At 43.3% G+C, this 12,774-nt stretch overlaps 1 protein-coding gene across 1 annotated transcript in view; it reads left to right on the forward strand.

The window, feature by feature from the left end:
* The window catches only part of gas2l2 (growth arrest specific 2 like 2), a 38,683-nt gene extending 35,201 nt beyond the window's left edge, over positions 1-3,482 (forward strand). Inside the window, exon 6 of the mRNA XM_073053791.1 lies at positions 92-3,482. Coding sequence (XP_072909892.1) covers positions 92-1,823 — 1,732 coding nt within the window. The 3' untranslated portion in view covers positions 1,824-3,482. The remainder of the gene's footprint in view (positions 1-91) is intronic.
* Positions 3,483-12,774: the final 9,292 nt, after the last annotated feature.

The following is a 12,774-nucleotide window of genomic DNA, read 5'->3' on the forward strand; positions in this document are numbered from 1 at the left end:
GCCTGAATGGCATTTCAAATGATGGCTAGTAAAGAGTTGTGCATGATCTGTTTCACTTCCTACTGATGGATGTTTCTGATTTATTACTTAGGCAGAGAGATCAGTCCTCGACTCCATCTTGCCAGATTTCAACCAGCTTCAACAGCAGTAAAGCCAATTCCAGCCTCACTGCTGCAGCAAGAACAGGAAGAGAGAAGACCAGGGCTTTGCCAGTGGCCGCAAAGCCCTATTCTACAGCCCAGGAGAGTAAGGGCAGTGCCTTATCGGTTGTGGACAAATCCAAAGTGCCAAGTCATTATTTTTTTCCTCAACAGTCAGAGAACAGGATGAGCTGTTCTTGGGTCAACACCCAGAGTGTTCCTTCCAAAATTGACCAAAGCAGCTCAGATATGAACAAGCAAAGCAGCAGGACTCACAAAGCTGCTTCAGAAATAAGCTCTGTAATCGCCAAGGGAATGGCGAGAAGTCACTCACCCGCACCCGGCCAACAGTGTAAGCTGCAAGTACCTCAAAGTGCTGAGCAGAACACTTTGCCTCTTTCCCCCTCTGCCATGGACCAGGGTGGTTGCTGGCAAGATTCCAGCTCCACCAGAAAACCATCAGTTAATGGATCAAAGAACCCAAATCTGCAAAGAAGTCCAATTCGATCAAGAACGCCAGACCCTTATAGCTTAAATAACAACAACAATAAAGACATGAACACCAGCAGGAGCAAAGCATGCTTACTCACACTGCCGCCTTTTCATCCAGTGCAGGAGTCAGAATTGTATAGATGCTTTGAAGATGAAATTGTGTCCAATATGAAAGCTCTGGGGTTGTGTTCACTTGGGGAAAATCTGGAGGAGGGTGAGCCCAATGAAGGTTCTCCACCAGGAAAAATGGCCAACTTCCCAGAGCAGAAGGAAACTCAAAGACTTAATGTGGGTCCTTCAGAGTACTCGATTTCCCCTTTGCAAGCTGGAGCCAACCATATCAACAATGGCAATCAGTGCTCCAGTTGTGGCAATGAAGCTTCCTCACCCTCGGCAAAACTTATCCAGAACGACAGTGGTTTTGGTGATGTTCTTACCGAGCTTGTGAGTGGAGCACCTAGCCTCAATCATGTGGACATTGAGAACTGGAAGACCTCCTTGCCACGTGATTCCAGTGCTGGACTCCAGCCAACTGGTTTGGATGACTTGGAAATGAGCAAGCCATTCTCTGACAGAGCTGCAGACCAAAGTTCAAATAAGGTTGGTTCAACATGTGACCAAAAGAGAAATTCTTTTAAGGGAGCTACAAGTAGAGATATACCAGTATCTCAAAATGCAACAACTACTCTTGAGCTAAATTCATTGTCCACCAATGAAGGATCTGACACCAACTCATCGTTTGATTGGCCAGTCCCATCCTACAGTCTTCAGAAGACCAGGGTTCAACAGGGGAGACAAAAGAGGTCCTTAAAAAAGCCAGAGAGAGTTCCTTCCATCTACAAGTTGAAACTTCGGCCCAAAATACGTCCCAGGAGGGACAACAGGCCAGAGAAAAAGCCATCCAGAATCCCAACACCATTATCCTACAGACAGGAAGATAAAGCATTAAAGAGCACCACAAAATCTGGAAGTTCACATAAAGCTTTCAAAGCTAACAGCAGAGTTGTGGGATCTCAGGTTCAGGGCAAACAGAAATCCTCTCTGAAATTGACACAGCCAGAAGATTTTGGCTCGGAAGAGGACAGCTGGCTTCCTCGGCATATGAACTCTAGGCAAGGCAGAATTTTAGAGAAACAATCCATTACAGGGAACACTGGGCAGGGAAATGAAGATAAGGGGTCTTGGGTTTAAAACCTTAAAGCCACACACACCTAATCTCCATCCATTGATATTTTTATGTGGGGTTATTGCTTTGTTTAAAACCAGTGTTTCCAAATCATTCAGTTGATCAACTGCATAATTGAAAAGCAATGCAAAGCATTTATCACTTTGCAAGCTAAAGCTTTTTCTAATAAAATTAAATGTGGTGATAACAGCACAGAGTAAAAATACATGTAAATACATTCTGGACATTTGCATGTCAAACATCCCCTCTGAATGTTAATTTAACCTGATGGGTATGTGGAGAAAGCTGAAATCACAACTAAAATTAAGTATTTGAAGGGCAGCGACTGACAGATCTTTTTTACACTGATCAACATATTTATTCATTACTATTTTGTAAACTGAGTGTTTTAGAAAGTCTATGAGTAATGTTTACAAATGCTGATTTAAAAATTTGTTTACAAATCATTTCACAAAAAAATTATAATAAGCATGATGTCACCACTGGGATTATTGAAGAAATTGGGCTGAAGCACTGACTTAACAGGATATTTCCTTTCTTTTGGTTTGATTGAACATTAAATCCTAAACAGAGACACAGGAAACTGCAGATGCTGGAAATCTGGAGCAACACACAAAGTGGTGTAGGACCTCAGTGGGTCAGGCAGCATCTTTACAGACAGTCTATATTTCAGGCCGTGGCCCCTTTCAACCCAAAATATTGACTCTCTATTTCCCTCCACAGATGCTGCCTGACCTGCTGAGTACCTCCAGCATTTTGTGTTTTGCAATGAATCCATCATCATCTCATGCTAGACCTGTTATTTCACTGGTTCTTGGACACCTCAGTCTCCAGTCTTGCTCTAAATTGTGATTAAGTACACTTTAGGGAAAATGGCAGGTTAGAATATGTGAATAGAGAGCAGGTTGATGTCAGGAAACACTTCTTCACACACAAAGGTGAGCAGAAATTAAGAACACACCAGCCAGCATTGTGCTGAAGCTGGGGTTTGCCTACTGAACCTCTGAGATGAACTAATGTTCAATGAATGTATGAACGATTTCAGATGTAAGGTGTGTCTGTGGTGTGGCAGGTTAGATCCATCAGGCTTGAGCTAAAAGAGCTGATGACAAGCTGCTTGACAAGCTGTTGACCTTTCATCCAAAACAGGGAGTTTTAGAGAGAAACATCATCATTATGCTGAAAGGTAACAAGGTCTGGATTTTTGGCTATGATCTTTGGAGGGAATATCCTCCTTTTCTATGCAAGAAGGTTAGCATCATGTTGGTCTATTTTATATCCAGTGAATGTTAACCTCTTGAATGGAAGGCAGTTTAGGTAAGAGTTCTGACACAGTTTTGGGGGGAAAATAATTAATTTCTTGACATGTATAACTTGGAAATAGATGAGTAACTATCCACTATTTTGAAGGAAAGGAATCCTGATGTGGTTACAGACTGAGAAGCTAAATTACAAATAGCGTGTCTGATGGAAGCTCGTAAATTTATCTTAACTCTTGTACAAGATGTTGGTGAGACCACATATTGTGTATTTGGTTACCCTGCTATAAGAATTTGTCATTAAGCTGGAAAGAGCACAAAGATACTATTGCCTGGATTCAAGGGCCTGAGTTACAGGACAAGGTTGGTCAGGCTAGGATTTTATTCTTTGAAGTGTAGAAGACCTTATAGAGGTGTATAAAATCATTGGGTGGGGGGGGGGGGGTTCGAGAAAGGATGAATGCATGCATTGCTTTCACAGGGAATTTGCAATATAAAACTAGAAAGCATAGGTCGTAGGTGAGTGGAGGAAAGTTTTAAGTGGACCTGAAGGGCAACTTCTTCAGACAGAGCCTTTACTGAGCTGCCAGTGGGGCAAGTACATACAACATTTAAATGATCTTCGCACAGGTACATGGATAGGAAATGTTCAGGGCTTATAGGCCAATGCAGACACATGGGATAAGTTTAGAGGGGTGTCGGAGTCTTGGCATGGGGCAGAGTTGGGGCTGAAGGGCCTGTTCCTGTGCCCTATTACACTTTGACGGTGTCTATCTTTGACACAGAGCAGTATAGACCAGGAATTTCAGAGATAAACCAGTGTTTAGTGCAGGGGTTCCCAAACTGGGGTCCACAGACTCCTCGGTTAATGGTAGGGGTCCACGGCATGAAAAAGGCTGGGAACCCCTGGCTTCGTGTGTTGTTTCGTTATTAGTGATGACCTTGTCATCACTTGTGAATGGAAGTCACTAAACTGCAGATACTGCAAGCTTGAAATAGAAACACAAAATGCTGGAAATGCTCAGTAGGTCAGGCAGCATCCGTTGGAAGAGAAAAGGGGGGAATACAGATGTCTTCTGAGTGTTTCTAGTATTTCTGCTTTATTATTATAGACCAGCATCTGTTCCACTGAAAGTGTGTTTGCTGAGGACTCCTGAGATCTGCACTCATTTTCCCCCTTAACACACCATCATTTGCAGGAAGTATTCATGCCAATTGGTTGTGAACAGGTTACGCTGTGCATCACTATTGCTCAGAATAAGTATTCATAGTAATTATGGCCAGTTGCCATTGTGTTCTGTTGACTTCTGTTGAGAACAGTGCACTAACCCCTCTTGGGTACGTTCAATTCTGTGGAGTTGAAAATTTAATAAGAAACAATTTTCTTGCCGTGTCTACCAGAATTTTTATTTTCCAGCCTATATCCTTTGTGAAACATAAACAAATAACCATTTTGTAATAAAGGAATTTTCATTTAAAATGTGATTTATTCACTGACACTGTTTGAAACTTTGGTGTTTCAAGCAGTTGTAAATCAAGGCAACTGGACTTGCTACATTGTCTGGAAGACGTTCTGCCACTCATCTGAGAGGCTTCTTCAGTTCTGATCCATGGTGGGTAATTTTCCGGCTTGTAAACTCTGTGAGTTGTTTAAAGGTATAGCAATCACATAAGGGCCATTAAGAGTCATAGAGGTAATGAGAGGGTCACTAGTCTTATCTTTGCATGAATGGAGGTGTGAATGGTTGTGGAGATGTTAGGACTGCATTGTAAGTGGCTGATAGGTGGTGTCATTCCCCATCCCTGAACAGACGGGATGGGGTATGACACCACTATCAGCTACTTACAATGCAGCCCTAATATCTCTACCCCGACATCTCCACAGCCGTTCAGACCTTCATTCATGCAAAGGTAAGACTAATGACCCTCTCATTACCTCTGTGACTCTTAACCACCCTCATGGGATTGCTAAACTATACCATTAAACAACTCAGAGTTCATAAGCTGGAAATCTACCCACCATGGATCAGAAGTGAAGAAGCCTCTCGGATGAGTGGTGAAATGTCTTCTAGACAACACAGCAAGTCCAGTGGCCTTGATGTACTACTGCTTGATATATAATGACCTAGATGACTGAGAACCTTGACAAATATAACCCTTGGTGTTATATCCATAGTGAAGGCTGCTTCCTTCCAGTTTCATGATGTGGACCGAGTGTGCCCTTGCCTCATCTGAGCTTCAGATGTGCTCATTGGTGCCTTTGTTACCTCTAGCCCAGTGGTGCAGGTGGTTCGATTGCTACCCCAGATTCGATCCTGACCTTGGGTGCTGACTATGTGGAGTTTGCATGTTCCATCTGTGACCATGTGGGTTTCCCCCCATCAGCTCCAGTTTCCTCCCACATTTCAAAAACATTGAGTTGGTGGATTAATTAACCATGGCAGATTTATCCCAATGTGTAGGTGAGTGTAAATTCTAGGGTTGCTAATAAATGGGATCAGTGTAAAAATGGTGCTTGATGGATGATTTGGACCTAGTGGGGAGAAGGACCTTACTGTATGACTCTCTGCTTGACTATTCCTGGTCAGCCTACATTATGATCTTATCCATTAGTCTGGGCAGTCTAACTTTGTTTGCATCATAGTTCTTGGGCAAAGACTCTGCTCTCATCTCAAGGCCAGCAAACTACAATCCATCAGGGCAAGCTATTGGAATAACAAGTCTGCATTTCTAAGGGACACTCTTGGTTAAGCAGTTTGGAATTGAATCCCATTGAAATTGAGCAGTTTCCCATCAGCCTGGTTGTAAATGCAACCGAGTCACTGTTGCAGTAGGAACTCTAACAGATCTACACAGAAGGGAAATACAGGGTGATTAGTTAATATCTATGTATAGTTACTAACTTGTGTTTGATAGGGGCAGTGCGGTAGTGTAGTGGTTACACTACAGGGACCAGGGTTCAATTTCCACCACTGTCTGTCAGGAGTTTGCTTGTTTTCCCCATGACCATGTGGGTTTCCTCCAGGTGCTCTGGTTTCCTCCCACAGTCCAAAGATGTACCAGTTGGTAGGTAAGTTGGTCATTGTAAATTGTCCCATGATTAGGATTGGATTAAATCTGGGAATTGCTGGGGTGATGCTGCTCCATTGTGTATCTCAATAAATAAATAAAATAAATTACTCTAGTAACAGATTATAAATTGGTTTATTATTGTCATATGTACTGAGGTACAGTGTAAACTTTGTTTTACATGCCATCCATACTGACCACATAGTCACTTAAGAGTATCGGGGCAGTACAAGGGAAAAGCAATATAATAGAATGCAGAATAAACTGTTATAGTTACAAAGTTCAGTGCAGACAAAAAATAAGGTGCAAGGCCATAACAAAGTAGATTGTGAGGTCAAGAATCTTACTGTACTCTGGGACCATCAATAATTCTATAATAGTGGGATAGAAGCTGTCCTTCAGCTTGGTGGTGCATACTTTCAGACTTTCATATCATCTGTCTGATCGGAGGGAGAAGGGTAAATGTCCCGGGTGAGTGGGCTCTTTGACTGTGCTGGCTACTTTACCAAGGCTTCAGGAAGCATAAACAGAGTCTATGGAGGGGAGGTTGGTTTGTATGATGTGCTAAGTTGCGTCCACAGGTTTCTTGCTGCCTTACCAAGCCATGATGCATCTGAACAGGATAGCAGTTAAATTCCTCAGAGCACGTTGTTCAGCATCAAAAGCTGAGATGGAGCAATGAGAGTGGCTGCGTAGAGGTGTGTCACCGTGCACTGTGGTGGTCTTTAGGCATCGACAATCATTCCATTAATTTTTGATAGTTTTTAAGATTAGCTTTATTTGTCACATCTACATTAAAGCCTACAGTGAAATGTATCATTTGTGTTAATGACCTACACAGTCCAAATATGTGCTGGGGATAGCCCACACGGGTCACCATCCTAGCAACGCTAACACAGCATATCCAAAACCTATTAATCTTAACCAGTACATCATTGGAATGTGAGAGGGAACCAGAGCACTCAGAGGAAACTCGGAGAGAAGGTACAAACTCCTTATAGAACGTGTCAGGAATTGAAATTCAATTGTTGATCGTTGGTACTGTAATGGCATTACACTAACCACTACACTACTATGCTGCTGATTGTGCTTGACATCTCTTGGTGTTCTTCTTCAACAAGGAGTTGGAACTGTGATATGGAAAAGTGAGGTATGTGGACCAGTAGACAATAGTAACTTTAACTATTGCTCACTACGGTAGTTGTGCCAATTTCCAGGCCTCTGTTGTAGCAGTGTGAGGTTTTCTCAGATCAGGGTCTTCCCTTTGACCTGACCCCTTGCAGATAAACTTCTTTAAGCCTCAATCACACAGAGACAGACTGAAGGCAATGTAAGTATCTCTAACATTGACAGAAAGCTCAAGCAAATGGCAAGGTGAGGCATTTCTTTGATCACATCATGCTGAGTACATATCTTGAGATTTCCTGTCAATTAAATGCCTACTAGATGTAATCATATGCCTTTGAAATGGTTGATAGTGATTCCTCGACCTGGAGTTGTTTTAAGGGAACTGTGGTTCTCTGTACTGTTTGCACTAGTTAGCTGTTGTCAGTATCTACGGTGCTTGCCCCACAGAAGGTCTGGCATTAGTTTGTTTTATGACGCTCTCAGAGTTACTTCATGTGGCCGGACTTACTTCCCACAAAGTCCTGAAATTCACTCAAATCTGAGATCAGCGATAGTCAAGCAGCAAGGTATATGATGTGGCGTGTTTGAGAGTTGGAGACTTGGAGATCTCTGACTACGATCAGTAGCTAGAGCAGCTGATTGTGTTATGTCAGGTGTGTAGACTTTAATAATATAATTTCTTGGCAAGGTTCCTGAACCGTAAGGTATAGGAGCACAATTAGGCCATTTGGCCCGTCGAGTCTGCTCTGCCATTTCATCATGGCTGATCCATTTTCCCTCTCAGCCTCAATCTCCTGCCTTCTCCTCGTATCCCTTCATGTCCTGGCTAATCAAAAATCCATCAACCCCTTTCTTAAATATATGTGAAGGTGTGGCCCCTGTAGCTGCCTGGGACAATGATTCACAGATTCACCACAGATTCACCACTCTCTGGCTAAAGAAATTCTTCCTTATCTATGTTCTAAAAAGACGCACTCTATTCTGAAGCTGTGTCCTCTGGTCCTACACAGGAAACATCCTCTCCACATCCTCTCTATCAAGGCCTTTCAATATTCAATAGATTTCAATTTGGTCACTCCACATTCTTCTGAATTCCAGAGAACGCAGGCCCAGAACCATCAAACGCTCTTCATATGACAAGCCGTTCAATCCTGGAATCATTTTTGTGAAACTCCTTCAATTTCAGCGTTGCTTTCTAAGATGAGAGGCCCAAAACTGCTCACGATATTCCAAAGTGAGGCCTCACCATTGCTTTATAAAGTGTGGATAATCTGTCTATGTATGCTGCAAAGACCTTGTGAGCATTGATGTGCATGATGGGACTATCTTTGGTACCTTTCCCTAACTACAGATCTTCGGGAGTGATTAGTTATTTTGGCACAGAATCCATGGGAAGGTATGAGAATGGACATCACATTCCTGTTGCTTTGTTTACACTGGCAGCTAATGAGTTCCCCATCCTTCAACAGTCACTGGCTAGTGACAGCGGTCAGCTCTGTGCAGACTTGTTTCATGTTTCATTGCAAACAATGCCTCTGGTTGTGGGTGAGGTGTTCCACAGACAAGTGTAGGGGTTAGAGTCAGTCAGAAACCGCTAACCAATGAACATTGACAACTGAATCCCAAAGCCTGGTGAGGGAAGGGGTCTTCAACATTTACTCTCAGTCCATGGAGTACGGTCTTCAAGAAATTTTGCTTCAGTCTAATTGGCTTTCACAGTATGTTCAGAGGAAGGTTCTCCACTTTTCCACATCTCCCTCTAGATGTTTGCTGCAGGAGGACCTCACCTACAGGCTGAGCACTCCTGAAGATGAGGTTGTCCATGGAACAGCAGGTGATAATGAAGTGCCCAATAACCTCTGGGGACACACTGCCAAGGAAATAGATGAGGTATTGCAGAGACAGTGATTCACACCTCAAAATCATAGATAAAGTCTTCCACTGGGTTCCTGGTGATCTCTGGCAATGTGTATCCACAGAAACATGTTTCCCCATGACTGAGAAATGTGTCTTCCAAAGAAATAAGTCCTGACCTAATCAATGCCACCTCTGTATGTCCTCTGTGCCAAATGTCATGTGTCCACCAACATGTTTTGTGACCATACATGTTGGGTTACATTTCCTGAGTAGCATCATTTGTAGATAATTGTGCTTCCAGCATTCCCTCACAACAGCACTGCTATTTTAATTGTCTGGCACTCAGGAAAACAGCACTTCACCATTCAATTCTGCTTCACAATTGCCAGTTCCAAAGGGTCAGAAAGGGTCCAAAGGCAGGAAGCTACTCAAATCTCTCTGAACATTTGTGATACGAATTTGAGCCATTACTTTGCTGAAAATGTTATTCATTAAAATAAATGATGGCATAAGTGCCATTTAAAAATTAATCAATTCAGCAAACATTGCTTGTTCTTTCTGTACAATTGGTTGCTCTGGTATAAATCACTGGAGAATGTTTTCCTGAAAGAACTGATTATTTATGTAAAAAGTGCATGGCTTCACACTTACCTGGAATTATGATTGCTGTATCGGGCTTTGCTAACTGGTTCTTGCACGTAATATCGTCTAAAATGTTATGGCCAGACGTAGTTCATTTTTCTCAAGGGATAAACTGAAATGCAGAGATGTTACATTAATCTTGCTTGGAAATCACAAGAGCTGATGCCAGGTAAAAGGGTGTGGTTTACGCAAGTGTCAAAGATCGGTAACAATAGTGAGTGTGGCTTGGTCTGCCCTGAAGTGTGTGGTGGACTTGTGTCACTGATGCACAGGTCCTTGCTGTATCTGTTGGATTTCAAACTTGGTGATGAGTTGCTACATCACAGCTCCAGATAGCTGGAATCCTCACAAAATACTGATGGAACGCAGCAGGCTAGGCAGCATCTATAGGAAGAAGCACTGTCAATGTTTTGGGCCGAGACCATTTCTGACCTCTGGTGCATTGTGTGGGAACTTTGTACAATACGTTCTCTTTCTGATTGCATGTGTTTCCCCAGCTTACTCTGGTTTCATCCCACATCCCAAAGACATTGTAGCTGGTAGCTTAAGTGAGCACTGCAATTTGTCCAGAGCAGTGTGTAGGTTTGTGGAGAATTTAGAGGGATAGAAGAGGTAGGGAAAATTAATTGAGGAATGGGATTGCTTGGAGAATCAGCCTAAACTTGATGGGCTGAAATGGGCAATGAGGAAAAGTAGTTTGGTGTGGGATAATTGTCCCTGGTGGCTGTAAACTTTTTCCTGTTCTCGTGAGGACAACAGGAACTAACGAGTCAGTAGGAACTCTGGGACAAAGGTCCTAGCATGGTTCAACAAGCAACCAGGAGAAGACTTCATGTATCACAATATATATTAACACTTTAGCTGAGGGAATTAAATGCTCAAATTAGTGGATGTCACAAATTTGGGTGGGAGTGTGAACAGAGAGGTTCTGGTGTGATTTGGGCAGGTCAAGTCAGTGGGCAAATACAAGGCAGATTTAGCGTAATATAGTTGAGCTATATACTTTAGCTAAAACAGGAAGACAGATTATTACTGAAAGGGAAGGTTCTTTAAGGCTTAATTGTTCTTGTAAAGCAGTCACTGAAAATATGCATGCATATGGTTAAGAAACCAAAAGGTATGTGGACCTTTATTGTTACACGGTGCTAACCTGTCCTGATCTAATGATTCATTAAACTGCTTGAAACATTGAAACCAAGAATGGGGAACCATCTTCCTGTTGCTCACTAATGTGGCTACCTCCACCACACCTTCATTGAGTTGTCAGTGGATAGGGAGATTAATGTGCTGAGGGCTCTTGTAACATGGTATGGTAGTGTAATGGTTATCACAATGGTTTACAGTATCAGTGACTCGGGTTCAATTCCCACTGCTGACGATAAGGAGTCTGTACTTTCTGATCATGACCATGTGGGTTTTCTCCAGGTGCTCCGGTGTCCTCCCACAGTCCAATGATGTCCTGATTGGTAGGTTAATTGGTTGTTGTAAATTGTCCCGTGAATAGGCTAGGGTTAAATCGGGGGCACAGCTCAAAGGGCCAGAAGGGTCTTCCCTGAGCTGGATCTCAATAAATAAAGAAAAACACACCACCTCTCCAAACCCCAGGATTCTCTGAAGTCTAGACTAATCACAGCCTTTTTCCCCTCCCTCTGCTCTGCTGTCAAAACCAGAATCACTCATGCTAGTTAAGTATCTACATACAATAATTGAGAAGCTTCTTCTCCCAACCCAGTTCTTCCTGTCCAGTATTGGAAGAACCCTTCACTGTGGATTTTCTCCACTGAGCCCTTGTGGTGGCTGTGCCAAGCTTCAGCACGCACTCTCGCAGCCTGGAAGGTGCCAGTGGGCAGCTTTCCTCCATGAACATCTTGATGAGCTGGCAGACCAAAGGGCGTCTTTCACCAAGTTGATGATCTTCCAGCAGCACTTGTTCAACTTTCCGAGTGTCCCTGGGACCAGCCTGTAGATCAGGGAGTCTCTGTCACACATCTTCTCAGGATGAACCCTGACATTGGCCCTTGCGTGGTTCTCCATATCCCCTTGGCAAGCCCACAGTCTCATTCCCACTACAGTTACCTCACAGGAGGAGCGTGGCTGAACTGATGTTCTGGGCATGCAAGAAGAATCTGGCTGGGTGAGCACAATATTGGTGCCTGTTGGTGAGATCTGGCAGTGAGGTGTTCTGCCAAATGGTCTGGACAGTCTGCTCAGAGAACCATCCTACTGTATCCATTGAGTCCTTCTCCTGCAGGATGTTCCGTGATGACCACTTCCTGATGTACCTGAGATCAAAGGTGTTGGTCTGGAAGAACTTTTCCACAAGTAGTGCAGCAATGTCCAGCTGGCTGGTACATTGCACAGCAGTGGTGCCTGACCCATCCTTTGCAACACTGGGGACAGACTGAAGATATGACACGCAGTCACATCATACTCGGTGCCCATGTACTTGGGTTCCACACATAGCCAGAGGCAGCCATACACAAATGTGGTCATCAGGATGACGGGGACACTGGGTATGGTTTTGCGCCTGTTGTCCAGGCACTTGTGCACTGTGACTTGTTTGACTTGCTCCCTCTTAGATCCACAGCAGAACTGGAAGACGGCTCAGGTGATTTTCAACATGGAGGAGCGGGGGAACGGGCCACACCTGTGCCAGGTACAGCCAATTCTTGTTGCATGCCCTGGCCTCTCTGAACCAGACCCCTAGTATCTTCAGTTAATCAGGTCTGATGGTGAAGGGAACTCTGGATTGGCTGGGCTAGTTGCTAAAGAACATGGCCTCATTCTTCACACTGATTAACAATGACTCCTGATGCCAACTCAATCTGTGAACTGATCTCAGATCCAAGCAGAAAATGGTGATGTCATCCATATACAGGGAGGTTTTCACTTGAGTCCCTCCACTACCTGGCAATGTTTTTTTTCCATCCAAATTGAACTCTCACTTTATTTTAGCTACATATATTTTTCCAGCTATTAATTAGTACATTGCTATTCATAA

Source organism: Hemitrygon akajei, chromosome 8, assembly GCF_048418815.1.
Source record: "Hemitrygon akajei chromosome 8, sHemAka1.3, whole genome shotgun sequence".
Lineage (NCBI taxonomy): Eukaryota > Metazoa > Chordata > Chondrichthyes > Myliobatiformes > Dasyatidae > Hemitrygon > Hemitrygon akajei.